Genomic DNA, 26454 nt, shown 5'->3' with positions numbered 1-26454 from the left:
ACTGATTTTTATCCAGCTGGATATATTTGAAAATATGTACATTTACGATTTTGTTTATTGTATGCAAGTATAAATACATTGATTATTTAAATTGCCTAAAGTTCGCGGCAAAAAATAAGACCATTGTACAGAAGCGCGCCATATGTATGTACACTATGGGATCCCTATACTATACTGTATTGTACTACTTTACGAAATGGTATTTTTTTGTGTAGGCCTACAAATATATATGCAGACATTGAACCATGACTTTCACGTAAAAGCATGCGACTGATTGCGCGTTTCCCATACCGGCGGCAATTTTTGTGTCTCGCTATGAAAGAAATGATCGGTCGTAAAGTTCTGCCCGGCGTGTCCAGAAATGTGATACCTGCGATGAAGATTTCTGTGCAGAGTGAGGAGACCATCTCGAGAAATTATGAGGTAGGAAAACGCCGCCACAGACAGCCAGAATACCATGAATACGGGCTGCGCTGCGCGAGGTGGTCGGGACATGTGACATGGGGGACATGCATGATGATGTAATTCATAGGCAGTAGTATTTGATGTACACGTACATGTGCAAGTGGACAAATGCAGTTTGCAAACTGTCATGATTTCATGCATTGATCATACTATTACTAGAGAAAAGCTTTATTCCCCATTCTCAGATTCTTTGTTTCTTTTAGCGTTTTGTCAATTTTGTTGAGTTTGTAAACGTTAAAGGGAAAATACAACATTTCCAAACATCAAAAAATAAAATTACCAAATCATTTTGAAATACCTTGCTGGACTGTTAGTGAATGACAGTGTAAAGCATCCTGTAAAATCGTGGCACCTGGTATACTGTCATTTTCAAGAAAAGTGGTATTTTTGTATCAATTTCCAACGCTGGTCGGCCGACCAGCGTTGGAAAAAACTGGCTTTTTTTCAAATACTGGCCCCAATTGACCATCGCACTTGTTTGCAATCGATTACACACCTATGAACGGGTACAAGCCAGCTAGACTGGTTCCCTGACCTTACAATTCCCCAATGTATGTAAACTGCTCTGTTTCTTCTTATATGGAGTCAGGGAACCAGACTACAGTACAATGAATGTTTTTCTTGGTTTTTATAGCATTTTCGAACCCAAAACCTCAAAAAAGTCAGTGTAACTATATTTGCTATATATTTGCAACCCCCCAATTCCATCCATTTCTGAAAATTATAGCAAAAGCAAATGATGTATATTCCCTTTAAGGATACGACAACCTAGGCCTACATATACATGTACACATTCATCACTCACTAGACATCATCCGAATATTAACATGATTAAAATAGTTTGGTAATGATACTAGGTACGCAGCAAGATTTGACAAAAAAAAAATTGGAAAAAATGTTGCAAACTGATGCCACTTCCGCGATTGTTTACAAAAAAAAATGTTTGTCATAGTCCCAGATTCATGTCTTAGTTAAATTATCACCATTTTTGCAATGAATGACCTTCATTGGGATGATATGAAGAAAATATTGGGGTCAGGTTGAAGCATTTTTCTCACTTTTTTTTTGCAAAATGTTAGGAAAGATTCCCATATCTAAAAAATTAGTGACCTATCAGCCATTAGAAAATGCTAATAATATGCCCTAAAAAGTCGAATTTAGCAGGGAAATTGATTGAAGTATTTACTAAGAAAACACCTTAAATGTTCAGACCAGTCTCATAGGGTTTGTGCACTGGGTAACAAGTGATGGCCAGATATGGGAATCTTTCCGAAAGGTTTATCCCAAAAGAAAAATTGTCAAATCTTGAAGTTGATGTGCAAATGCACTCAGTTGGAATACCTCACTGGCTCGCAGGAAAAGATGTATCATAACGTTGATCTTTACCTCAGGAGCCCATTCCATCTGAAACCACAGCAAAATTAGGATCTCGGTCTGAATTTTCATTGGCTTGCAATTTCATTTGCCCATTTCTGAATTATTTTCTACATGTATGCTTTAGTTTAGGTACACTGTATACAGGTACGTATTACATTGTATTTAATATGCCCTCCTCATGCTTTTAAACACCACGTTTTAGGCAACTTTCTTTACAAACACGCATTGTTTAACTAATGTTAGGGACGCTATTTGCAGTTATACATTTCTTAATTAAATTAATGCTAGGGGTTGCTATTTGCAGATGAACAAACATGTAATTTACATAATATGTATGGATAACAGCTTTTTAGGCCATTTCTAAAACAGTAACAGTTAAATACAATACTGGCTCAGCATCATCTTTTTTAATGCATCAGTGACCAGGGACTCTGAGGCAGTTTGGCCTTGAGACTTTTGATCTGATGGATTGCTACAATGGGCAGGCTTGTCAGTTTGACAAGTGTTGCATGCTACTGCTTTAGGCAGAGTTTCTGGCCAAAATATACCCTGGAGGGTAAGGGTAGTCCCACTTGTTTGTCTTGTTTATTTTTATTTATTTTTTTTTTAAAGCATGGCGGGCAACTTTTTAAGCATGACAGCCACTTTTTGAGCTTGGCAGGTGCCTGGGAAAGCATGGCGGGGCACCAGGTTATTTTTACAGGTTGGAGTAATTCTGGTAAATGTGAAGTCACTGACAAAGTATTTTGCTTCTGGTTGACTCAAGACATCAGCGCAGACGTTGTATCACTTGGCACTTCAAACTTGTCAAGAAGTTGTTACATGTATGTGTTCCATGTTATCGTGTCATGCTTTTCTGTCCTTGGCCATCCTTCCTGCCTCTACCAGAGATGTCAGGTTTCTTTTGCTCAGTCTGCTTTGAAGCAGGCTGTCCACCTTTTATTTAGCTGGTCGTCCTTTTAGGCGAGTTCCTTGGATATTAGCTACCAGAAGAATGTTTGGGTACCTGCCATTGTGCATCCTTTGGACATGTCCAAAGAAACACAGCTTTTTTGGTGTTGTGGTTTAATCATAGTGACTGTCTTATTTTGGATCTGCGGATTTTATGGAGACATGATGAGTGGGGTGTCATACATGTATGGCCTATCGGTTAAGAGCACTGCACACCAGACTCGTGCTCTGGTGTTTCAGAGGCAGCAAAAGGGGGTTAGAGCCCAGGTCTGGACACTTGTGCCCTTAAGCAAGGCACTTGACCATTGTTGATTCGTCCTGCGGATAGGACGTAAGCCATACATGTAGGTCCTTTGTGTTGTGTAAAGCAATGCACGTAAAAGAACCCAGTCTTAACAATTATCGCTAAGAGAAGGGGTTAGCCGCGGTGTTTCTGGCCTCCTGTTAAAACTCCCCTGCTGAGTATTTAGGAGAACCAACCAATTAAGTACCAAGTGATATTCTCAAGATTTTCCCCGGGCACATCATCTCGAAGACCAGCAGATGGTTTTTGTCATCTATTTTCAAGGCTTTTGGTTAATAAATGTGAAATAAAATTGATGACCATTATGTATCTTGTATGTACATAATTGTACATATGTGTGCATGTGCCAGAAGTATTGCACCCTATTCTTCATGGTTAGACGTCACTGTTTACATTACTACATGTATCTTTATATCAGTACAAAAGTTATATACCGTACCTGTATGAATATACATGTACCTGTATGTTCAAGCTTATCACAAAGTATTGGACCACTGCCAATTTTTATCAGAAAGGCTGATAAACTGACCTGCCCTTTTTAATAACAGTTCTCTTGTAAAAATATCCTGAGAATTTGGATACGAACTGTGCCAACTTTAATCTTGTTTTGGTCCTAAAGACTTAAAGGTACATACAACATTTGAGTTTGCTGTAATTTTCAGAAATTAATGGATTTGTGGGTTCATATTTTATAGCATACTTAGGTGCCGTGATTTAACAGGTTGCTTGAGACTGTTATTCACTTACAGTGAAGTAAGGTATTTCTTAATAATTTGGTGGTTTTGTGGTTTGTTTGCAAGTGTTGTAGGCCCTATAGGCCCTAACCTTTAACGGGTAACAATCATAACAATTGATAAATCCTAAATATTAGTCTGAGGAATATTTATAGTTGGTCCCAAAATAAAAGAGCTCAAAGTCTAGTAAAGCTAAATAAACAATGTTTGTGTGTCAGTCCACAATGTTTTGACATTTGAGACTGTCTGGAAGCTTAATAATGCAGAAAGTAAACAAAAATGTAAAAAATTTAGTAGAGGAAATATTGAAAACAATCTTTTTTGACTGAAAATCTTTTCTTTTTTTTTGTTTGGAAATAGTCATTCTCCTATTTCAAGCACGTCCCAACACAGAATTTACAATTGTTTTGGGGGAAAAAAGGGGGGGGGAGGAGTCTGCTTCATTTGAAAAAAAAACATCAAAAAACTGTTCTGATTTGATTGACCCTTTTTTGCTAGGATGCAACCTCAATCTTGCTAAGTCCTCCAACTGCCTCCATGTAAAAATTGCATACAGCCTCAATCCTCCGTTATTTCTTGAATGTGCTCCTTGGAGGGGTGACCACTGCCTCATTCCTGCAAAATCCTCCAGCAATCACTGTCAATATGTGGAGGCAGAGCCAGTGACATCCTGGAGCAGTGCAGAAGATTTTAAGTACATGTATAATCTACATGTAGGCCTAAATTTATGGACGGCTGAGCATAAACAACACAAGGTCCGGCCCAAGACCTTCACACAGTGCATCTGCAAACAAATCAGCCACACCTTTCTCATGTAGCCTCGATCCATTTTGCTAAGAGGATTTTGGAGGATTTGGGAAGGTCAGGGTTAAATTTTGAGTTTTGCAAACTGCAGTTTTCTGAATAACCAGTTCCATTACAACCAATTTGTGCATAAATTAGCTGATAAAGAATTTTCTCTCAAAACGTTTCTCGGAGTTGGCATCTTCCTGCTTCTGAAGTGTGGCACTGCATTAAACTGAATTGTCATTGAATTGCTAATTTGTCTTTAAGGAAAACATGCAGTTAATGTCAACACAAATTGGAGCTCTCGAGTGAGAAATTGTAATGATGGAAATAATCACAAAAGTTAAAAAATGGTGAGTTTTTTTATGCATTTTTTATTTATTGTAGGAAGCAGTGAAGAGACTGAACACCCTACAGAGTAATGCGTCAGTGTTGGCCAATGTCGTGAACAACAAGCTCAATGAAAGGGCTCAGGGAAACATCAAAAAAGTGGAAGAATTCCTCCAAAGAGCTGGAATGATGGTATGAATGAAGAATTGAAACCAGCAAGCCAGCCCTGCTAGGCTTGTAGGCCGTGTTACACTCCCGGTTATTGTGTCAACTCGTAGTGCATTGTACCTGACGTGGAATTGAATATAACTCAGTTTCATTTATCAATAGTTTAAATCACAGCAAATCTAATATTGACTTTGCCAATGCAATCAAATGGAACTTGGGGGTGAAATGGGGCCTTGAAATTCCCCCCTTTGGCCCTTTAATTACCGTGCCGTACCTGCTCTAAATAAACTCAACCAAAAAGAAAGTCCCCCCTTCCAATACTTTTTTGTCTAACTCAAAAACTTCTGAGCAGCTCTCGCTCAAAAAAATAATGACTAATTAGTACAGAAAATCCTTAGCAATCCAGCCATACTCTCTAACATGTCTAATTGACCCAAAACAGTGATAATGTGTACGAATGTATGCAATTTATGACAAATGATACCAAAAACAGTTGCACTTTTGTATACGTGCAAGTTGTGGTTCACCCTCACCTTGCACGCATACAAAATTGCACCTTTTTTTCGATACCATTATTTTGTCATAAATTGCATAATTTTGTACACGTTATCACTGTTTTCATGGTTTTGGGCTAAACAAAAAGTATGGCTGGATTGCTAAGGAATTTCTATACTGATCAGTCGTAGTTTGAGCAAGATTGAGGGGGGGGACTTTCTTTTGTGGTTGAGTGTAGTATTCAATTCAATTCAATTCAATATTTATTTCCATACTGAATAACAGAAAGCAAAATACAAAATGGCGGAGGCACAATCCTAATAAGCCAAGACATGAAATAATTATATTGTTAATTAATTAATTAAGTCAAGGACAAAGATAAACAAGAGGACAAAATGATCTGACCAGAAATACATTTTTAAAAATGACGTGGAAAAAAACCGAAAAACAGCAAGAGAGGTGGCAACAGTGGAGAACAAACTGAAGGAAAATAACAAAACAAAACTATGCTACATATTGGGAGATAAGATACTCTTTGAAAGAGTCATTAAAAGAGTACATGTATGAGACCCTGCAGGTGATCGTCTGCTTTTTTGTCGTTTTAAGCTCGATTGCTCTACAGATTGGTCAGTAAAAATATTGTGTGCGGAACTAATTCCAAAGGAGCTTTACTATTTTCCACCACAATCGCATAAATAACACTATGAGTATAAACCTCATGACACAGTGTTCAGTGTTTGACTGCACTATTTGATAACGCCCCTGAAAAAGGTGCGGGAGCGTGTTCTTTACATGTATCTGAATGGAATGGGCCCTAAAGGTAGGTCATGTCCCATTGCGTTCCACTGAAAACATTAATTTTTGGATTCAGGACAACAAACTGAGTATGAACACACAAAGTTTACTTAATTCTCCAACCGGTACTACGGAACTCATTTTCTGCACTTTTTTTTACGGGAGTGTAACACTTACGGCCTGTTGGTTGTTGAGTAGTTAAAGCTACAGTCCATCATTTGTAATTTGTACATTTTGTTCGTTTGAAGCAACAAAAGAGTTCAAAATCTAATGAAGGATACTGAGCAACTAACCTGATGAAGTTTCAGCTAAGCTTCAGCTGTACATTCCGAGAAAAACAGCATTCTAAGATCTCAATTTCAAATCAAAAGTTGTTGAATCATGTTTTGAATTGTTTTGAATTGTAACTATACGCGACGTCCCGCACTAATCCGACGAATTATAACAACCGCGCGCGTGTGCGTCGTTCAAATACTTGTGCGCGCTTCGCTGAATAACAAAACGAACTACTAATTTAAATTTTCCTACGGTGCTTCTTAAGAATCAACGTTGGAAATGCCTTCTTTCGTTGATTACTTCAAAATGACAGCTTCCCAGAAAGAATAATTTCACAGGGAGTTTAGTCCCCTTACTATCTTTCAACCAAGTTAGTTTTTCAACAATAATTGCGCCAGTTACTTTTCGGATAGCTGCAAATGATGGACTATAGCTTTAAAACCACATAGTGTGATGCAATTGAACTTCTATTAACCGTGGAATAGAACTTCTATTTTTGCGGTGCTGCTGGGCTGTGGGTTGGGACAAATAATTCAATGACGTGATCAACAACCCAGAGATCAGATGACGAGGATTTGTTCAGGTGTTGTATAAGGCAAACAATGTTGCATTGAATTGAACCATTATTTTGTCATAAATTGCATAATTTTGTACACGTTATCACTGTTTTCATGGTTTTGGGCTAAACAAAAAGTATGGCTGGATTGCTAAGGAATTTCTATACTGATCAGTCGTAGTTTGAGCAAGATTGAGGGGGGGGGGACTTTCTTTTGTGGTTGAGTGTAGTATTCAATTCAATTCAATTCAATATTTATTTCCATACTGAATAACAGAAAGCAAAATACAAAATGGCGGAGGCACAATCCTAATAAGCCAAGACATGAAATAATTGTATTGTTAATTAATTAATTAAGTCAAGGACAAAGATAAACAAGAGGACAAAATGATCTGACCAGAAATACATTTTTAAAAATGACGTGGAAAAAAAACGAAAAACAGCAAGAGAGGTGGCAACAGTGGAGAACAAACTGAAGGAAAATAACAAAACAAAACTATGCTACATATTGGGAGATAAGATACTCTTTGAAAGAGTTATTAAAAGAGTACATGTATGAGACCCTGCAGGTGATCATCTGCTTTTTTGTCGTATTAAGCTTGATTGCTCTACAGATTGGTCAGTAAAAATATTGTATGCGGAACTAATTCCAAAGGAGCTTTACTATTTTCCACCACAATCACATAAATAACACTATGAGTATAAACCTCATGACACAGTGTTCAGTGTTTGACTGCACTATTTGATAACGCCCCTGAAAAAGGTGTGGGAGCCTGTTCTTTACATGTACATGTACATTGTACATGTATCTGAATGGAATGGGCCCTTAAGGTAGGTCATGCTCCATTGCGTTCCACTGAAAACATTAATTTTTGGATTCAGGACAACAAACTGAGTATGAACACACAAAGTTTACTTAATTCTCCAACCGGTACTACGGAACTCATTTTCTGCACTTTTTTTTACGGGAGTGTAACACATACGGCCTATTGGTTGTTGAGTAGTTAAAGAGGTTGTGGAATGCTCGAAGACATTTCCGTCATTTTTCGGGTATATATAGCCTAAGGTGTGATGAAATAAAAACGACTATTGTTTCTGTCATGAAATGAGTACAAAAAGTACTTTTGAGAGCTGTTTTTCAGGTCCAGTTTCGACCCGAACGTGCAATTGTGTAAAAAAGTTGTCGTTGCGGGCAGCAAACAAAACACAGTAAATCGTGACGTAATAAACAGGACTCCCGATACACAGTAGCATACACGAGTCCTGTTTATTACGTCATGATTTACTGTGTTTTGTTTGCTGCCCGCAACGACGACTTTTACACAATTGCACGTTCGGGTCGAAACTGGACCTGAAAAACAGCTCTTAAAAAGTACCTTTTGTACTCATTTCATGACAGAAACAATAGTCGTTTTTATTTCATCACACCTTAGGCTAAATATACCCGAAAAATGACGGAAATATCTTCGAGCATTCCACAACCTCTTTAAAATCACATAGTGTGATGCAATTGAACTTCTATTCACCGTGAATTGAACTTCTATTCACCGTGGAATAGAACTTCTATTTTTGCGGTGCAGCTGGGCTGTGGGTTTGGACAAATAATTCAATGACATGTGATCAACAACCCACAGATCAGATGACGAGGATTTGCTCCGGTGTTGTATAAGGCAAACAATGTTGCATTGAATTGAACTGAATTGAAGCAGCACTAAGTTTACAGTGAAGGGAAAATGCCATATTTGAGATTTTGTACTGACGAATCAGTGGTTCAACGTTTCCTTTCTTCTTCTTTTTTTTACAGGTGGAGCAGTTGGATGACCTTTCTATTATCCATGTGAGTGGGACTAAAGGCAAGGGATCCGTCTGTGCCATGTGTGAGAGCATGCTGCGAGCTAGTGGTTTCAAGACAGGATTCTTCAGGTATTGCTTGCACTGTTGTGGCTTGAGCTGTGTGTTTTAGTGGCGGGAGAAATCGGAGATTCCAAAATCCGGTTAACCAAATTGTTTTGAAACCGAGTAATGGTTGTTCGATTTCACAGGAAGCTGTTGTTCAGCTCAAAGTTATGCAAACAAAAAGTGACAAGTGAAGTGCTGTATGCAATGCCCTCTATGATGATTGGGTATCGTTTGCAGGATTCAGTGACCACTGGGCCTAAGTTACAAAAACAAGCCAGAGCTCTACGTAATGTTGACAAAAATTGGGGGAGGAGGCTTTCTGTAAATTTAGGGTCCAAAAAAGTGTGATATTGTCCTGTTCCAGTTACGTGTACATGTAGCGTATACATTTGAGTATCATTAAGAATGACTTCAAACTATTTTTTGTCATTATTGGGCAGGTAGTTTAATTGCTATTCATAATCACTCGGAGGATGACTACATTAACCCTAACCCTGCCAGTCGCAACACAGTGCATCAGGTGGAAAAGTCTGGTGCACTTGGATGCATTCAGCTACCAACACCAGTGCATCCTGGAGGGTAGGGGTTAAGGAGTGCATCAGAATTAAGGAAAAGTGAAAAATTAAGGGGAAAAAGTGGACCACACATTTCTAGAATGATCCATATACACGGACATGAACACCATGTGTAGTGACTAACTCTAATATAACCAGAAAACTCTTCTCCTTCACTCCACATACATGTAGCATGTTTCATCACCACTCTCCTCCGAAGCTATGCTCTGCACCATGCAAAGCCTCAAATCACACCAATTTCCATGAGTGATTTTTGCAAATTGTCGTTTCCGAACTTCCTATGCACAGCTCACCGCACCTGGTTGAGGTCCGGGAGCGAATTCGCATCAACGGCAGACCCTTACCCAAGGATGTCTTCACTGATTACTTCACGAAGATCTTTGATCGCTTGGAGGAAAGCAAGGCATCCCATGGTGGGGAGATGCCCGCTTACTTCCGGTTTCTCACCGTACTGGCTTTCCACGTTTTCCTTGAGGAAAAGGTCATTTTACCAAGATATATATTTGGGAAATGTATTTGCCCTTGTAAGACAGTTTTTACTGCACATAGGATCTTTGCATTTACCCCAAAAGTACATTTTGTAACCTATGAATGATCGTACTGGTATTATAAACAGCCCGTGACATTATTTTGTCTGGCTTGCTGTCATTTAGAAGAAATCAAGAAATGTAGGCGATTTCCAACGATCAGCCAATTGGCTGTTTTATGGAATAAAGAGTTATAATGACGAACTCACGTTTCATGATCAGAAGGCGGTGTAAAGTTTTGCACAGTTTTTTCGAAAACTGTAATGTCCACTGAGCTGAAACTTAGCAGGTTTGGTGTTGACACCTAGTGCATCCTGCAAAATCAGCCATACATTTTGTTTTCCATATAGCCTCAATCCTGCAAAATCCTCCATTTTGCAAAGAGGATATGGGAGATTTGGGAAGGTCAGGATTAACAAGATCTGTTATTACAGTTTTATCAATATGGACAACTACAAATTGTTAGACAAATTCCTAATACGTTTAAAGGGGTAATTTGTGTAAAGTTGAAATTGTTTCCATGAAAAAGGGAACAAGACCAAAAAAGGATTCAGTGGTAATTGTAAATATTTCCATTTATTATTTTTTTAGGTTGATGTTGCTGTCGTTGAAGTTGGCCTTGGTGGATCCTATGACTGCACCAATGTTATAAGGTATTGTATTCAGCAATTGCACAAAAGCATTATAATATGTGATGCAATCAAGCTAAATGAGTCGTTTGTCGACCCTGGTCAATTTTTTTTTGTACAGATTTGAAAAGAGCACAATCTCAGCATTACTGCTGTGAAAACATGCTGGTGCCATTTGTAGTTTTAATTATGGAAGTCGGAACACCACGAAATGTGATAAAGTGGTCCTACCGTTCCCGACAAATCATTTAGCCTGATCGCATCACATATCTTGACTTGTAAATTTTTTGACCAGTTTTATAACTGATCACCTTTGTTACTAAATTTAAAATCCTGTGAGAAGTTTCATTTGGTATATATCTGAAATTTTAACAGATTTTTTTCTTGATTTCAGAAGGCCTAGGAAAATTACCTGTTTTCCAAAGTAGGCCAAACTAAAGCCAAGGCAGCAAATGTACATGTAGAAACAGTTCTTGCAGAAGTTTCAGAAGTATAATTGGACTGTCTTATCATAAAACATGAAGGAGTTTTATGAGAAAGATTTGAGTGCACTGGTCATATTGTGACTTACATTCTCAGAACGGATCCTTTCACTCCAAATTTTGAACCAATAGTACTTCACATTGGCTTTATAATTTGTTAACACATTCATACATACATGTATTAAATAAACAGATTTAAATATCAAATCCAGATTAATATTTTGTGATATAAATACCACTGATGTTCACAGTTGCCAATAATTTTAATGATATTAATTGTTGGATGATACATGTATTAATATTATGATGTGCGTTGTTGATGATATTTATTCATTTTGGGAATACATAATTAACATGATTAATTTGACATTGTGACTTTTCTTTTTCAAGTTTGGTCAAATGTGTCCCTCCAGGACAAAACCGGTCACTTTTTGAAAACTAGGATTTGGGCTCATTGGAAAAGGACATTGAATATTAAAGCTTTCCAATGATGTATAGAATTTGAAACTAATAATCAAGAAGGTTGTCATTGAAGTTTTCAAATGCACTCATTAGGAAATTTACAAATTAACTTCACTGAAAGTAAAATACATGTATCTTCATTTATAGTCTTGTTAATTGTAACGCCTAAATCTGAATTTGATAATGTTTGCTTATACATGTACATTGAACCATATACTGTAGACTGCACTACAAGTTTACATGTACAGGGTGAGTGTAAAAAAAACGAAACCCAAATGTCGGGACCATTGTTTTAGTGAAGTTCTGCATGTAGCACTTCCAAAATCTAGGATATGAAAGCCCGATTCATAAGCTTTCTTTTAGTCAAGAATCATTCCAATCACTCATGTACGTTTGAAGTTACAGACTTATAAACACAACCACCATTTTTAAGTTCTGTCCACGGATCAACAGAAGGTAAGTGTTCTTTCGGCAAAACGAAATCAAATCACATTGGGTTGTGTGTGAATTGTTTCGTTTTTCTGAAAGAACGCACACTTTATTGTGATCAATGGACGTAACTTTAAAATGGTGGTTGTGTTTAAAATTCCATAACTTCAAAAGTATGTGAGTGATTTGAATGATTCTTGTACTAAAAGAAAGCTTATAAATTAGGCTTTCATATCCTAGACTTTGGAAATGCTACATGCAGAACTTCCCTAAAACAATGGTCCCGACATTTGGATGTTGTTTTTTTGACTCACCCTGTACAATGTATGTGTATCTCAAAATTTGCCCAAGAGACTTCAGACTGTATTAGTGCTGGAGGGTCACATGTAACATATACAACATACAATGATTTTTTTCCTGCAGGAAACCAGTGGCCATTGGCATAACATCACTGGGACTGGATCACACCAGTGTACTGGGAGATACGGTAGAAAAGATAGCATGGCACAAGGCAGCCATATCCAAGGTAAGATCATAGTAGCCTACATATGACATAAGTAAGAGTAAAAAATAAATAACCTCGAATTATTATTTTTTCCCTAAAAAGCAATTAAATTTGATACATCATTGAAGCATTAAACAAGCACACATGTATTCCTCCACTCATCTGAATAAATCAAGTCTTTTTTCCTGAAATGAGGATGAGTTTCGTCTGTTTTATTATGCACCTGTTTGTTCATTGTATTTAATAAAGGGTATTCATCAATGTGTATCGATAATTAAAAATGTAGAGATGAAGAATAGATGTAAAATGTCTGTGTTTTCAGGATTCAGGCTTTTTAGTTTTGAAGGAATACATTATTTTTGGAAGGTATGCATTGAAAATGTACAAATAATTAGGCCTACAAAGGTACTTCAATAGAGTCCGAAAATTGGCACATTTGTTCATTAAAAAAACACATTTAAATCCCCCAATTCAATTTCATATCCTCGTCTTGGGCCCAAAAAAGGCTTCGTTTTCTGGTATTAGGCCATCATCCTGGGGGTTTGGCCAGTATCAAATCAGGGCATAAATGATTATAGTGCGCATGCGCAAGGTATACCGCCCCTAGAGTGGTAACAAGCATTTTGATGGACATTTTGAAAAAAGGGTGATAACACCTAAAAAGCTGCCACCGCTGCAATGCTATCACATATTTTCCAACTCTGGAGATGAAAACCTTGCCAAAAATCACAAGGACGATTATTCCCCTCATTTGATACCGGTGGCCAAAATTTTGATGGCCTATGCTGATGGCCTATATATGGAGCTTGCCCCAAAAGTGTTGCGGCGACGCACGTTTTGTTTTTACTTTTTTTTTCTTCAAATGTCGGCTGATGACTGCAAATTAATGGTGCCTGACTAAATTTAGTGCAAAGTGTATGGGCACCCAGAGAGGCCACATAAAGCTTATACTCGATCGTAGCATGATCTAAAAGCAGCCGGATTCCAGTCAAACCAGTGAGTTTGGCTGCGGTTTAGAAACATCATCTTACATTGAATAAAAACTTTTTAATTTTGCCGATGCGCATGGCTACGGCGACTCGCGCGCATACCAGAAACCGGAGCCTTTTTTTTGTTTTTACCTTGGATGGGTAGACCTAAAGATCAACTTGCAGCTGCACAATCAGTATTTGATTTTAGATTGTCTGGAATATGTCTAATCAAACAATCAAGATAATTCAAATAATTAAGATAATAATTTTGAAAAAATGAACCTCTGTAGAATGCAGCGTATTACAGTGTCACAAGTTAATCCAAGCTTCAAAGAGGATCAGAAATATAAGTATTTGGATGTGATTTCCAGCATCTTTTTGTTTTGAATTCACATTCTGCTGAGGACAATCCCATTCTGATAGCAAATCACAATGTTTTCCTCTTTTTTTTCTTTTTTTTGACCTCGCACAGCCTGGCCGACCTGCTTTCACTGTGCCACAGCCAGAGGGCGCTATGAAGGTTGTCAAGGATACAGCAGTGGGGTGTGGGGTAAGTGTGAAATATGTGCTACGTTCCACTTCTTCTAACAGTGTGTATTGCGTGCTATTATCAAGCATCACCACGAAAAGTATGTTGAACATGTTGAAGGGCTATTTTGTCAGCAATGCAAGTATTATTAATTTTTTAGTGTGACACTGACCACAAAAAAATCAGCCCATGTATAGTTTGAGGAATTACTGAATTACTTAACAAATTTTCAATAATTTGTGGCCGGACAATAATTCAGTTTTTAAGTGGTAGGCTGGTTTAGATATCAGAATTGATAATGTACATATATGGACTGGGAACCAGTCTACCCAAAGTGCAGATCTACTTGTGTGCAAAAGCATGCCCTAAAAATAGAAGGAAGCCAAAAATAGTTTTTCCTTTAAAATGGAACATTAAGTTAAATTTTAAATAGGGCCTAAAGTGCAAAGTGAAACTGACTAGGTGCAGTATAATAATATTTTTATAACAATATAAAGCTAAACTTGTTATATACAAAATATATTAATTTGTTGCAGATCACATACATTGTACTGGACATCGTTAATTAACCAGGAAATGAACTCGTTATATTGCTTTGCAGGACTCATCCATAGATTTTTTTTTTTGAAGTAGGGGCCTTCAAGTTTTGAAAACTTGTTAGAACAAAAAAAAAATTGAAATTGTTTAAGATCAAATATGTTGCATCTTCAACCAAACTGCGTCGATTTTCGCCACATTTTCCAGCCAACTTCTGATAAACAGCCAAACAGAAATACTGATTCTTAAGAGTAATTTGAACAGTTTTTGTACGATTTTTCTTGCCGAAACCTCATATGTTTCAATACTGCGGGGTGTGCACTGGAGGGTAAATTGTACAACAATAGGCTGTGCACAACGGCCAAGTCAAGATCAACACACGGTCAGCCTCAACAAAATTCACAGACTTTGTGTGTGTACAAAAGGCACGAGGGATATAGTTTAGTCGGAAAAGGGGGGTATCGTGCACCCTCGGAAATCAATTTCTAATCAACGTTTCTAGGTCAGAAAAAATGCGTAGAAAACGATTTGCTATGTTAAAAAATTCAAAAAATGTCCCACGTATTGTTTTTATGCAAATTAGTGCCGCCATTACCGAAAAATCTATTTTTAATTATATCTCAGCCAATATTGCAGATAACTGAACGAACTAGGTGTCTAAACCCATGTTTTCAAGGTCAGAGATCACAATAAAACTATTCTGGAAGTGACCACATGTGTCTGTGGCATAGGAATATGCAAATTAGTGCCGCTATTACCGGAAAATCATGTTTTTGGCATATCTCGGCCAATATAGCACATAACTACACCAGTAAGGTGTCTAAACCCATGTTTTGAGGGTCAAGTATCATTAGAAGACCATTCACGAAGTAACTATGTGTGTCTTTGGCATGAAAATATGTAAATAATAAAGTGTCGGTTTATCCGCTCTTTGATTTTTAGCCAATATCTCGGCCAATATTGCACTTAACTACACAAGTAAGGTGTCTAAACCCATGTTTTGAGGGTCAGGTATCATTAGAAGACCATTCACGAAGTAACTATGTGTGTCTTTGGCATGAAAATATGTAAATTCTAAATTGCCGGTTTATCAAAAAAGTGATTTTCAGCCAAATTATATTCAATTTCAGCCAATATTACAGTTTATTTTGAATATGATGGCTTAAAATAAACGTTGATCATTATTGCTTATCAAAAACCCTTATGTTAACATAAGCTGCAATATTGGCCGAGATATTGGCTAAAAATCAAATTTCTGATAAATCAACACTTTAGAATTTACATATTTACTTGCCAAAGACACACATAGTTACTTCGTGAATGGTTTTCTAATGATACCTGACCCTCAAAACATGGGTTTAGACACCTTACTTGTGTAGTTATGTGCTATATTGGCCGAGATATGCCAAAAACATAACGTTCCGGTATTTGCGGCACTAATTTGCATATTCCTATGCCACAGACACATGTGGTCACTTCCAGAATAGTTTTATTGTGATCTCTGACCTTGAAAACATGGGTTTAGACACCTAGTTCGTTCAGTTATCTGCAATATTGGCTGAGATATAATTAAAAATAGATTTTTCGGTAATGGCGGCACTAATTTGCATAAAAACAATACGTGGGACATTTTTTGAATTTTTTAACATAGCAAATCGTTTTCTACGCATTTTTTCTGACCTAGAAACGTTGATTAGAAATTGATTTCCGAGGGTGCACGATACCCCCCTTTTCCGACTGAACTAATAAGCATGTTTAGACGTCATCCGGAGGCGAGTCGAGGCAATCTTGACATCTTAACCCATCAGCCATGCCTGTGTATAAAAACAGCTAGTGCGTGTTATCACTTCCTCCGATAACTAGAAAATTAACTCTTTTATTTTATTTTTGCAGGACTCATACGTAGAAAAAAAATTACCAGATGAAAGAAAATTTGTATTTTGTTGACTATCACATACAGCATCTTTAAATAATGAGACAATGAGCTCCTGCTTTTTCTCTTTCAGGCCTCATCCATAGAGTGCGCACCAGACATTGATAACTATGATTTCAATGGGATGACGCTCAGACTCGGTTTGACTGGGAAACATCAGTACACAAATGCATCCTTGGCCTTACAGCTGTGCAAAACGTGGGTTGAGAATTACCAAGATGATGGAAATAGCATGGAATGCGGAAGTAAGCGTAATGTTTATTACTTTCAAGAAGTCTTGTTTTGATATTAGGGAGGTTTCGCATGAGAGTGGTTAAAGGTATAGTCCATCATTTGTAATTTGTGCATTTTGTTCGTTTTAAGCAACAAAAGTGCTCAAGATCTAAAGACGGGTGCCGAACAACTAACCTGATGAAGTTTCAGCTCAGCTTTAGCTGTGTATTTCGAGAAAAACAACATTCTCAATTTCAAATCAAAAATTGCTGAATCATGTTTTGATTTGGGCCTGAATTCAGCATCCGCGACACGTTCTCACTGAGCCGATTGCAGCTACGGGATGTCGTGCACTGATCCAAACTGACGCGCACTGACGAATTATAGCAACCGCGCGCGCGTGTGCGTCGTGTCAATGCTTGCGTGCACTTTGCTGAATAACAAAATGAACTACTAATTTGAATTTCCTACGGTGCTTTTTAAGAAGCACCCTTGGGAAGGCCTTCCTTCGTTATTTCTTCAAAATGACAGCTTGCCAGAAAGAATAATTTCACAGGGAGTTTAGTCCCCTTACTATCTTTAAACCAAGTATGTTTTTCAACAATAATTACGTCAGTTACTTTTTGGATAGCTGCAAATGATGGACTCTGGCTTCAAGGTTAGGACTCTGGATAGATCATCAGTGTGTGGTCTTGTGACATCATACGCAACTCTCTGCCTGCTATGCATCATGGCACAGATATATCCCTCTTTACAGGTCAATTGGAAATGCGTAGTGGATTGCCGATTTGTACCTTATACTCTGTCAGTTTAGTTAATCATCTATTTGGGTGGCTTGTGCGTAAAGCGCTCGCCTCTCACCATTGTGGCCTGGGTTCGATTCTCGGCTCAGACCATTTATCATGTTTATGAGTAGAGTTGTTCGTTGATTCTCTCCTGTGCCACGAGGGTTTTTCTCCGGGCTCTCTGGTTTTCCTCCCACAACAAAAATGAACACTTTCGATCTCTGGCTGTGCTCTGTGGTCAGTCATGGGTCGTATGGCGGCTACCTATGGCGCCTTTACATGCTTTCGGCTCAACCATGTTGTAGCCGCATCCTTCGCAACTCAGCTTCTCAGCTGCGCGTAAGGATGATTAGCCCCCAAATTACTATTACTATTATTATTATGTCCAATTTCCAAATTTGTTAGGACAAAAGCGAGAATGGCTCAGTCAACGGTTTGCACTGTGTGTGCGCAGTGAAAGCTCCAACCTGACCGTGCTAGTTCTAATTGTCCTTTGTAGAAATTTGACTGTCAGTACCGTAGCTTATTTCATTCCAACTTTTCTCAAATTCAAATAAATTCTCAGATGGGTCTGAAGTCCTTCTTGGTCAGACGTTCAAGCTTGCAAATGTTTCCAACTCGGCAGTTTCTACAGCGGAAGACGTGGGCATGGAAACAGCCAAGCCTTTTGTCGTACCTTCACACTTCATGAAAGGTAAAACTACAGATGGCACACGCCAGTGATTATTAGGCCTAGTAAAAAAAAAATAAGACTTTCTCGTTTGGTTTTTTTTGGAAAACGCTTAAGGAGGTGGGCCTTCCCCCTGCCCCAAGATGGCAGATTTTCCATTATTGCTAATGGATTCTTCCGTTTTCTCGTAACAAATAAAAAGGATAAATATTGGCAATATATCTGCAAAATATATATTGCAAATGTATGAATATTAATGAGGTTGTGGAATGCTCGAAAACATTTTCGTCATTTTTTGGGTATATGTAGCCTAAGGTGTGATGAAATAAAAACGACTATTGTTTCTGTCATGAAATGAGTACAAAGGGTACTTTTGAGAGCTATTTTTCAGGTCCTGTTTCGACCCGAGCGTGCAATTTGTGTAAAAGTCGTCGTTGCGGGCAGCCAACAAAACACAGTAAATCGTGACGTAATAAACAGGACTCGTTTATGCTACTCTGCATCGGGAGTCCTGTTTAGTACGTCACGATTTACTGTGTTTCGTTTGCTGCCCGCAACGACGACTTTTACACAAATTGCACGTTCGGGTCGAAACAGGCATGACAGGACTTGAAAAACAGCTCTCAAAAGTACCTTTTGTACTCATTTTATGACAGAAACATATTTTTCATCACACCTTAGGCTATATATACCCGAAGAATGACGGAAATGTCTTCGAGCATTCCACAACCTCTTTGGAAAAAAAAAAAAAAGGGGGATGGCTCTCCAAGATTGTCTTCCCGTCATGCAACTATGAATTTCCCTTGGTTGTAGCTGGGTGGCTTGGCACAGTGTATCAATATGGTCGTTGGTCGTCCCACGTTTCACTTCCCTTGGGTTGGCTGCCAGAGAATCAAGCTGGCCATTGCTTGGTTACCGGATCCTCTGCAATGCCCTGCAAACTGGAGCCGTCTCTTCTTGATAGTAGTTGTTACTTTTGGTAGTTGTCTGTCGAGCTCTTGATTGGTTGTGTGAATCTTCCAGCTGATGTTGAGTGTTGCCTAATTAGCAGTCTGGTGCAGCAGCTATCTATTGACTTTCTTAGTTTTGTTGTTATTGTCCAGTCTAGGGACTTTAGTCTTAAAATTCAAAGTGAACTTGTGCGAAGCATACACGAACAAGTCAGGGCACCAGATATTCAAATTTGATTGAAGGGTCAAGGGTCACTTGCAAATGCTAATTCTAAAATCTTAATGGCTTACATGTATGTTTCCTTGTGTTTCTGATATATGCACCCCTCGGGTGTTAAAAAACACCATATCTCACATCACAGCAGTCAACAGTTGTTAATTTTTTTTTCAAATCAATTTGCATGTTATCCAACGATGTGTTTCAGGTATGGAAGAATGCTATTGGCCAGGCCGCACCCAGACAGTCAAGACAGAGAACGTAACGTACTACATAGACGGTGCTCACACACCGCGGAGCATCCAAGCGTGTCAGAATTGGTTCATGACGGCTGCTGAGGAAGAGTGCTGGATTCTCGATCGGCCAATCAAACGCCTCCTGATCTTCAACTCCACGGGGGACCGCGATGAGTACAGTTTACTCAGGCCTCTCATAGTATGTTTGTTACATGTTTGTTTTTTTGTTCGGAGTATATTATACTTATCAGGGCCAGTTTCATTGAGTTTGTTAGCACAGAAGTTTTGTCAAGCATAGAAAACTTGGTTGGCGTAGCGGTACTCTCCTCGCCTTCCACTCGGACACGGGTTCGAATCCCGCCCGGGCCAATATGTGGATTGGGTTTTCAGTCCCTACCTGATTCCGTGAGTTTTCCTCAGAATATTCATATTCCTGGGCTTTTCCTCCCACCTCTAAAACTGTAATTTCTTCTCATTGTCTTCTCTCTACAGGTTTCTTTAGGCTTTCGAGCTACAGTGCCTAGGGCACTTTTTAGGGATCCTTGGTTTCATTACCAGAAAGAAATAAAAAAAAAAAATGTTGTGCTATTATATTGCTCATCCTTATTACAATACATGTACATGTAGGTCCCTGAAATTGGGCCAGAAGCTTAAATCGCCATTACGGCCTTAAATTTCCAATGATTCAATGTTTTGGATTGTTTACTTCTCCTATTTCAAAGGTCTGGTTGAAAGGAAACAATTAACCTATGTCTTAACATTCCCGAGAAAAAGCTGGTTGATTTCATTGGACGTGACAGACTTTTTGTGACATATACATATTTCAAATCGTACCTATTCAATGTATCATACAAGTTGTGTGTGTGATACATAATGATGGAGTCTCACGTCGTTGCCCACGCATGAGTACTCGGCAATTATGTCGAGTTAAGTCCAATTGTGGGTTTTTGCATGTGAGTGGAGTCCAATTCTTGATCCACACACTCGACCAGGATTTAGAAGAATTGATGATGGTAAGACCCCAAAAAAAAAATATTCGGTCTCTGGTCAGACCAAAGTTCCGGAATTGACGCGGCCACGCGGCTTCTTTTTTTTTTTTTTGTGCTTTTTTTTTTTTTTCTTCGAGCTTGGATTGTACAGACAAGGTGGGGTACTATTTTGCTTTTTTGATGTCCTCATGTACATTGGTGTCCTCCATAATTTGCCTTGGTGCTTTCGATCATTTGCCTTGGTGCAATTTCCCATTCCTTGGTGCTCTTTGGTAAAAAAAATTGAGGCGGTGCGGAAATAGAGGGCGCTGTTGGAGCTACCGCGGAACATTTTGGAGAAAAAAAAAGATCGACGCGTATGATTAAAATCGACGCGCACGCTGACCAGAGACCGACTTATTTTTTTGTTGGCCTAACACAGATACTAAACTAAAGTTGTGGGGTTTTTTTTCCTCCCACCCTCTCTTAAGGGATGTCAGTTCGATGGTGCTGCATTCTGTCCAAACGTTACTGGAGATTCTGCCTCTGGAAACTCTGCGGGTATGTACAGTTGTCTGCTCGTTAAATTCTCATTTTGATTTCCAATGTTTTTTTAATATTTCCATCTTTTGTTTTTCTTTTCTTTAGTTGCTGTTCCACTAAGTAGTGCTAAACTGATGTATACCGCATTCCTGCATGCACATGACCATATTCTTTGCTTTTGCATATTATCCCTGCCTTGGTTGAAAATTACTTGCATGAAAAAAAACTGCTTGGTTGAATTCTTGGTGTGTGAGTTTTCATTTGTTCTTTTGGGGGACATGCAATTCACAATACCGTGCGCCACCGAGAGATTGCCACAGAACCGAAGAGTCCATTTTAATTTTTCCCAGTGCATTGTGGGAGACGGTCGACACATTTGCTATGGCGCGTGACAATTATAATTGTTAGTTTGTCTGCTCAGCAGTTTCGTAAGTGTATGATTCGAGTATCTTTTTTGTTTCTTTTTTTTGTAAGGATCCATTAAAAATTTCCTCAAGTTGTCTTATTACATTCATTGAAATCATGGCAAGTTGGCTTATTTTTTGTCGACCGTAAACTTCAAAAATGGACTCTTCATGGCAACCTCTGGTGGCGCACTACATTGTGAATTGCCGTATTGGTGCGAAGTTGCTTTTGCCTTTACCTCTTGTTTCTTGTTTACCACATGCATGCACAAAATACTTTGTGTCAAAAAAACAAAACAGGTCCTACTTTTGATCCGAAATAACTCTGTTGTTTACCAATAGAATTAAACCAACATTTTATATCATGTAAACAAGGCATGACAGATTTTGTGGAGCGAGCTTCATCAGCTTTGTGCAAGAGGGTGAGATTTAAATGCCATACAAAAAAAAATACTCGCTTTTAGAATGTCGATACAGCGCTGGTGGGGGAAGAAGCGTGCTGCGGCCAAACGCTTCTGAAGGAATGCAGGATCACCCCTGATGTCATTGCACACCTCCTCGATCATGGAGGTGTACATTGACATCAGGGGGGGATCCTGCATTCCTTCAGAAGCTTTCAGCTGCAGCACGGCCTTCTGCCAACATCTCCATCACTGTATCGACATGGTAGGTCGCCAAATCGAAAGTGGCAGATTCTGAAAGTGACTATTTTTTTCGTACGGCGTTTAAATCTCACCCTCTTGCACAAAGCTGATGAAGTCGCACCATAAAATTTGTCATGCCTTGTTATGATCTGAAATGTTGGTTTAGTTCCATTTGTAAAAAACAGAGTTATTTAGGATCAAATGTAAGATTTTTTTTAGTACAATAACAGTTGCATATGTTGCAATTTGAAATCCCCCCCAAAATGAAATGTTTTGAATTGAAACAGTCTTTTGGTTTATCGGATTTTTTAAAGACTGTTTTATTTGGTGCATCATGCTATAACAGGTGAAGCAAGCAAGGACCCTGGGATTGCTATGGGAATTGTTGTCAAGAAGTCTTCAGGTGACTATTTTTCCCCATGTTATTTTTTCCTGAGAAGGAACTTTTTAAATAAGGCACTGGGACTAGTAACGAACAACCATCTCTGTTGTGGATTAAAAATGGAAGGATTTTATTTTTCATATAATTTCTTGAATTTTGGGGGTTCATGCATTCCATTGTCATACATGTACATGAATGCTTTTCCCCACTTCATCACATTTGCTTGTAGAAGCATGATTAAACATTTTTTATTTTTTACTTTCATTGTAATGTACATGTATACTGTATGTGGTTCAGGGACAGTGCACACATGACATACTAGGGCTGTGCATCGGAACCGGGTTCCCGAGTACCCGACTGTTGGTGTCAGGAACCCGTTCCAGATTTATTTTGAAATTACAAAATTTACTGGGAATTTTCGAATGAAAGCCAGGCTACACGGGAGAACAAAATATATTTTGCGTTTACGACGCTCGCAAAAGTTGCACTGAGTTTACATCATAAAGCCATAAAGCTTGCTGTACACACTGGTATGTTGCTGTATTGGCCAAGTTCGCGCAAGGACTATAGTCGACCAATGGTTAACTAACGTTTGCCCGAACTCTGTCTAGTCGACGATGGTTGACTACGCTAGTCGACTATTTGGAACCAGCCTACTGGGGTTGGTTGCTTCGCTGGTAAAGCCGCGCGCATTCATAACGCTATCAGAGAGCCTGGATCCAGAAGTTTTGCGATGACATTTTGACCAGCGTTTGACTAGGGATGTTCGCACGTTGCTACCAGTGCGCAGGCGTAAGGTATGTCACAAATCAACCACTAGTCGACTAATGGTCCTTGCCCGAACTTGGCCATTGATGCACCAATGTAATGAGATTTTAGTTTGTTTGAGTTTTATCATGCGGACCTCTCAACAGCAACTTCCGAGATTTGAATTTGTGATTGGGTTTCTCAAACATGTTTTTTTTTTAATTGGGTGTCCGGTTCCTGTACTGCCTGTAAATGCACACCCCTTTGACATACATGTACATGATGATTAAAATTGCAAACTTACTATTGACCCTGTTTGGTTTTTAGATGGTGTTGACATTAAAGACGTCTTTCCTAAATCCTAAGAATAGGTCATTTTGCGACATTTAGTTGTATATGTTCCTAATGTTTCATTTAAACAAATGTTACATGGATGTGTGGTACTTTCTTGTACTAACCAAAAAAACTTACTTGAAACAATTTATTGAAAGTTTTCATGTTGCAAATATTTTGACCAAATAGATCTCTTTCTACTTTGTAAACGAATTTTCTATAAACATAGACAATTACTTAAGTAGTTTCATTTTCGTTTATAGAAAATTCATTTACAAAGTTGAAATTTCACCAGCCTGATGAACTTCTTTCAAGATCTCTTTCTAGTAAAATAACACACACTACATCATTTGTTTTCCTTTCATAAAATTCATGACGACAGTAGATCACTAGACTTGCCACACTTTCATATCGTCGTGTCTGTGCAACAAGGTTGTATCTCCTAATATGGCGCTTGGCAGCATGTACACGAGTCTTCAATGTCAAAAGGTCATATCTCGCTTAAAATATTCCGGATATACACACAAAGTCAATGGACATCGCGATGCGCGAGCGTGCGAAAGACGACTTTGTTGCAGAATCCAGTTACGACCTTGTTCCACTGACGCAATGATACATGTATGTAGATATTTTGTCAATTTTGGATCATTCCAGCTTTTTTTAGTGCCATAAAAGTCCCAGAACCAAGTCCTTATATCAAATTATTTTACTGCGCACAGAAAATGTTTGCTTAACAAGAACAGTTTACCAGACATTTTTAGAATGTACATTACAATGTAGGCATGCAACTTTTCCTCGTATCTGCTGATTTCCTCGTTTTGTACTTTGGTTTGGAGTGACCTTGTGTTTTCTAAGTTCCCAGTTGCATGCCTGACAATGTAACTATAGAGGAAATGCTAAGCATTGTGCGTATATATAGGCAATAAGGCAAGAATATTTTTGTGCACACATTCTATGTGGACATAGTATTCTTGTGCCTTGTAGAAAAGGTTTGACCCAAAGTCTTACTAAACAAAATCATCCCATTGAGCTCAAAGATATACCGATACCCAGCATGATTTGTGACAGTGGTACCCCCCCCCCTTATGTCCGTATACCCTATTCACACCCTAGACTATCGCTACCCTAGACTATCGCCCCCCTCCCCCCCCCCCCCCCCCCCCCCCCCGGCCAGTGAATCTTTTGTTCCCAATCGACATCCATTTCCCATCTAATGCTCTTCTCCACAACACGATAGGCTTTGTGTCTTGTGGAAATGTTCCTTCCTCACTTTAGTTATTTAAAAGGTAAAATTAGCAGAAGTGAAAAACACTCCCTGAGATTCGAACTTGGATCACCTGATTAGAAGTCGGGACTATACTTCCAACCAGTCCACGAATCAGCTGCCAATCGTCGGTGATTTAAACATCATTATTCCTCGCTATAGAACTTGTTCTCTAAAGCCATGGACATCATTAAACGCAGTGAGAGCGGCCTCTTTTGATATTGTCCAATCTCGTTTGGGAAAACAATTTTTTGCCCCCTCACCTATAGATATCTTAAAAGAATTCCTGAGATTCACAATGACCAACAGAAAAGAGGGGGGATTCCCTCTGTCACATATCTTGCTACACATGCTCAAAGAAGTAGAGGGATTGCACGAAGTACTGTCACAGTACAGTGGGCACGTTTTTCATTTCAATTTTAGTGACGAAATGAAAGTGACATTCTCAAGTGTATCACAGCAACAAAAACTACCTGTTTATGGTGGGGGTGTTCCTTGTAAACTCTCTATTAGCTGTGACCAGCGGCCTTGATATGAGCCACAATACATGCACATGTAGTTGCTAGGCAGCTTTTGCCTCTGCAAAATTCAAAGTTGCCTCCCCAAGAACTTCTCAGTTGTATCAGTGGCTATAGAGATCGTACAGCATTCACAGGAGTTATCTTTTTTTTTTATTATAACTTCAGATCAAACAGCTTGCAATGTCACCATGGACAAGCAGACGGCTCGCTGCCAACGTAACCTTGTCGCTTTTGAGAAGCTGACCGACGCGGAGGCACAAGCAGACCTAAGGCTGACCATCCAGGATGTCGCCAGGAATCCCTCGATCGACTGGCACAGCCGTCTCTACCGAAACGCTGAGACGTCCACTCACGAAACCAGGGTCAGTGAAACCAACGCGATCCGGTCCGTGCAGCAACACAAGCAGCTTCACACGGACTCCGCAGACATCGTGCAGACCGTGACCGCAGTGCTGCCAAGCATCTCAGATGCTCTACAGTGGGCCAGGTCATGGGCGGACAAAGAGCAGTGCCCCACAGGAGCTGCGAAAGACGCCGCGCCACAAAAACCCCACGTCCAGGTGCTGATTTGTGGAAGCCTCCATTTGGTGGGAGGGGTGATCAAAGTGCTTGATCCTGAGCTGGTCAACAGACCAGCAAGTTAAATTTGCAAAGTGTGCGTTCACACAGACTCTGTTGAAGTTACGATTCTGCGAATCTTTGTAAATTTTTATTTGATTTACCAAAATTGAGTTGTAGCAGGGTATTACTGAGGTACACATTCCTGACAATTGTTAAAAACCTCACCAATGGTGCTGCAACTGCATGTATTTAATATGATTTTATTTTTTATTATTATCAATCAATTAAGCATATTCAGTTA

General features: G+C 38.9%; 1 protein-coding gene across 2 annotated transcripts; it reads left to right on the top strand.

The window, feature by feature from the left end:
• Positions 1-113: 113 nt before the first annotated feature.
• Positions 114-26454, top strand: LOC119721061 (folylpolyglutamate synthase, mitochondrial-like). Of its 2 annotated transcripts, XM_038190939.1 has the most exons (13): positions 114-423; positions 5005-5139; positions 9042-9160; positions 10000-10192; positions 10830-10891; positions 12664-12766; positions 14189-14266; positions 16789-16960; positions 18279-18407; positions 19759-19985; positions 21246-21315; positions 22692-22748; positions 25758-26454. In XM_038190939.1, exons 1-13 carry the CDS (start codon positions 265-267, stop codon positions 26234-26236), a joined length of 1983 nt encoding a protein of 660 aa, XP_038046867.1. In that variant the 5' UTR covers positions 114-264; the 3' UTR covers positions 26237-26454. The 2 variants fall into 2 exon arrangements, with proteins under 2 accessions (XP_038046867.1, XP_038046868.1); XM_038190940.1 differs by lacking the exon at positions 22692-22748 and having other exon boundaries at positions 265-423.

The sequence above is a fragment of the Patiria miniata genome, unplaced genomic scaffold (genome assembly GCF_015706575.1).
Source record: "Patiria miniata isolate m_02_andy unplaced genomic scaffold, ASM1570657v1 HiC_scaffold_9, whole genome shotgun sequence".
Lineage (NCBI taxonomy): Eukaryota > Metazoa > Echinodermata > Asteroidea > Valvatida > Asterinidae > Patiria > Patiria miniata.
The sequence above is the reverse complement of the archived record's forward strand: the minus strand, read 5'-3'. Positions and strand labels throughout refer to the sequence as shown.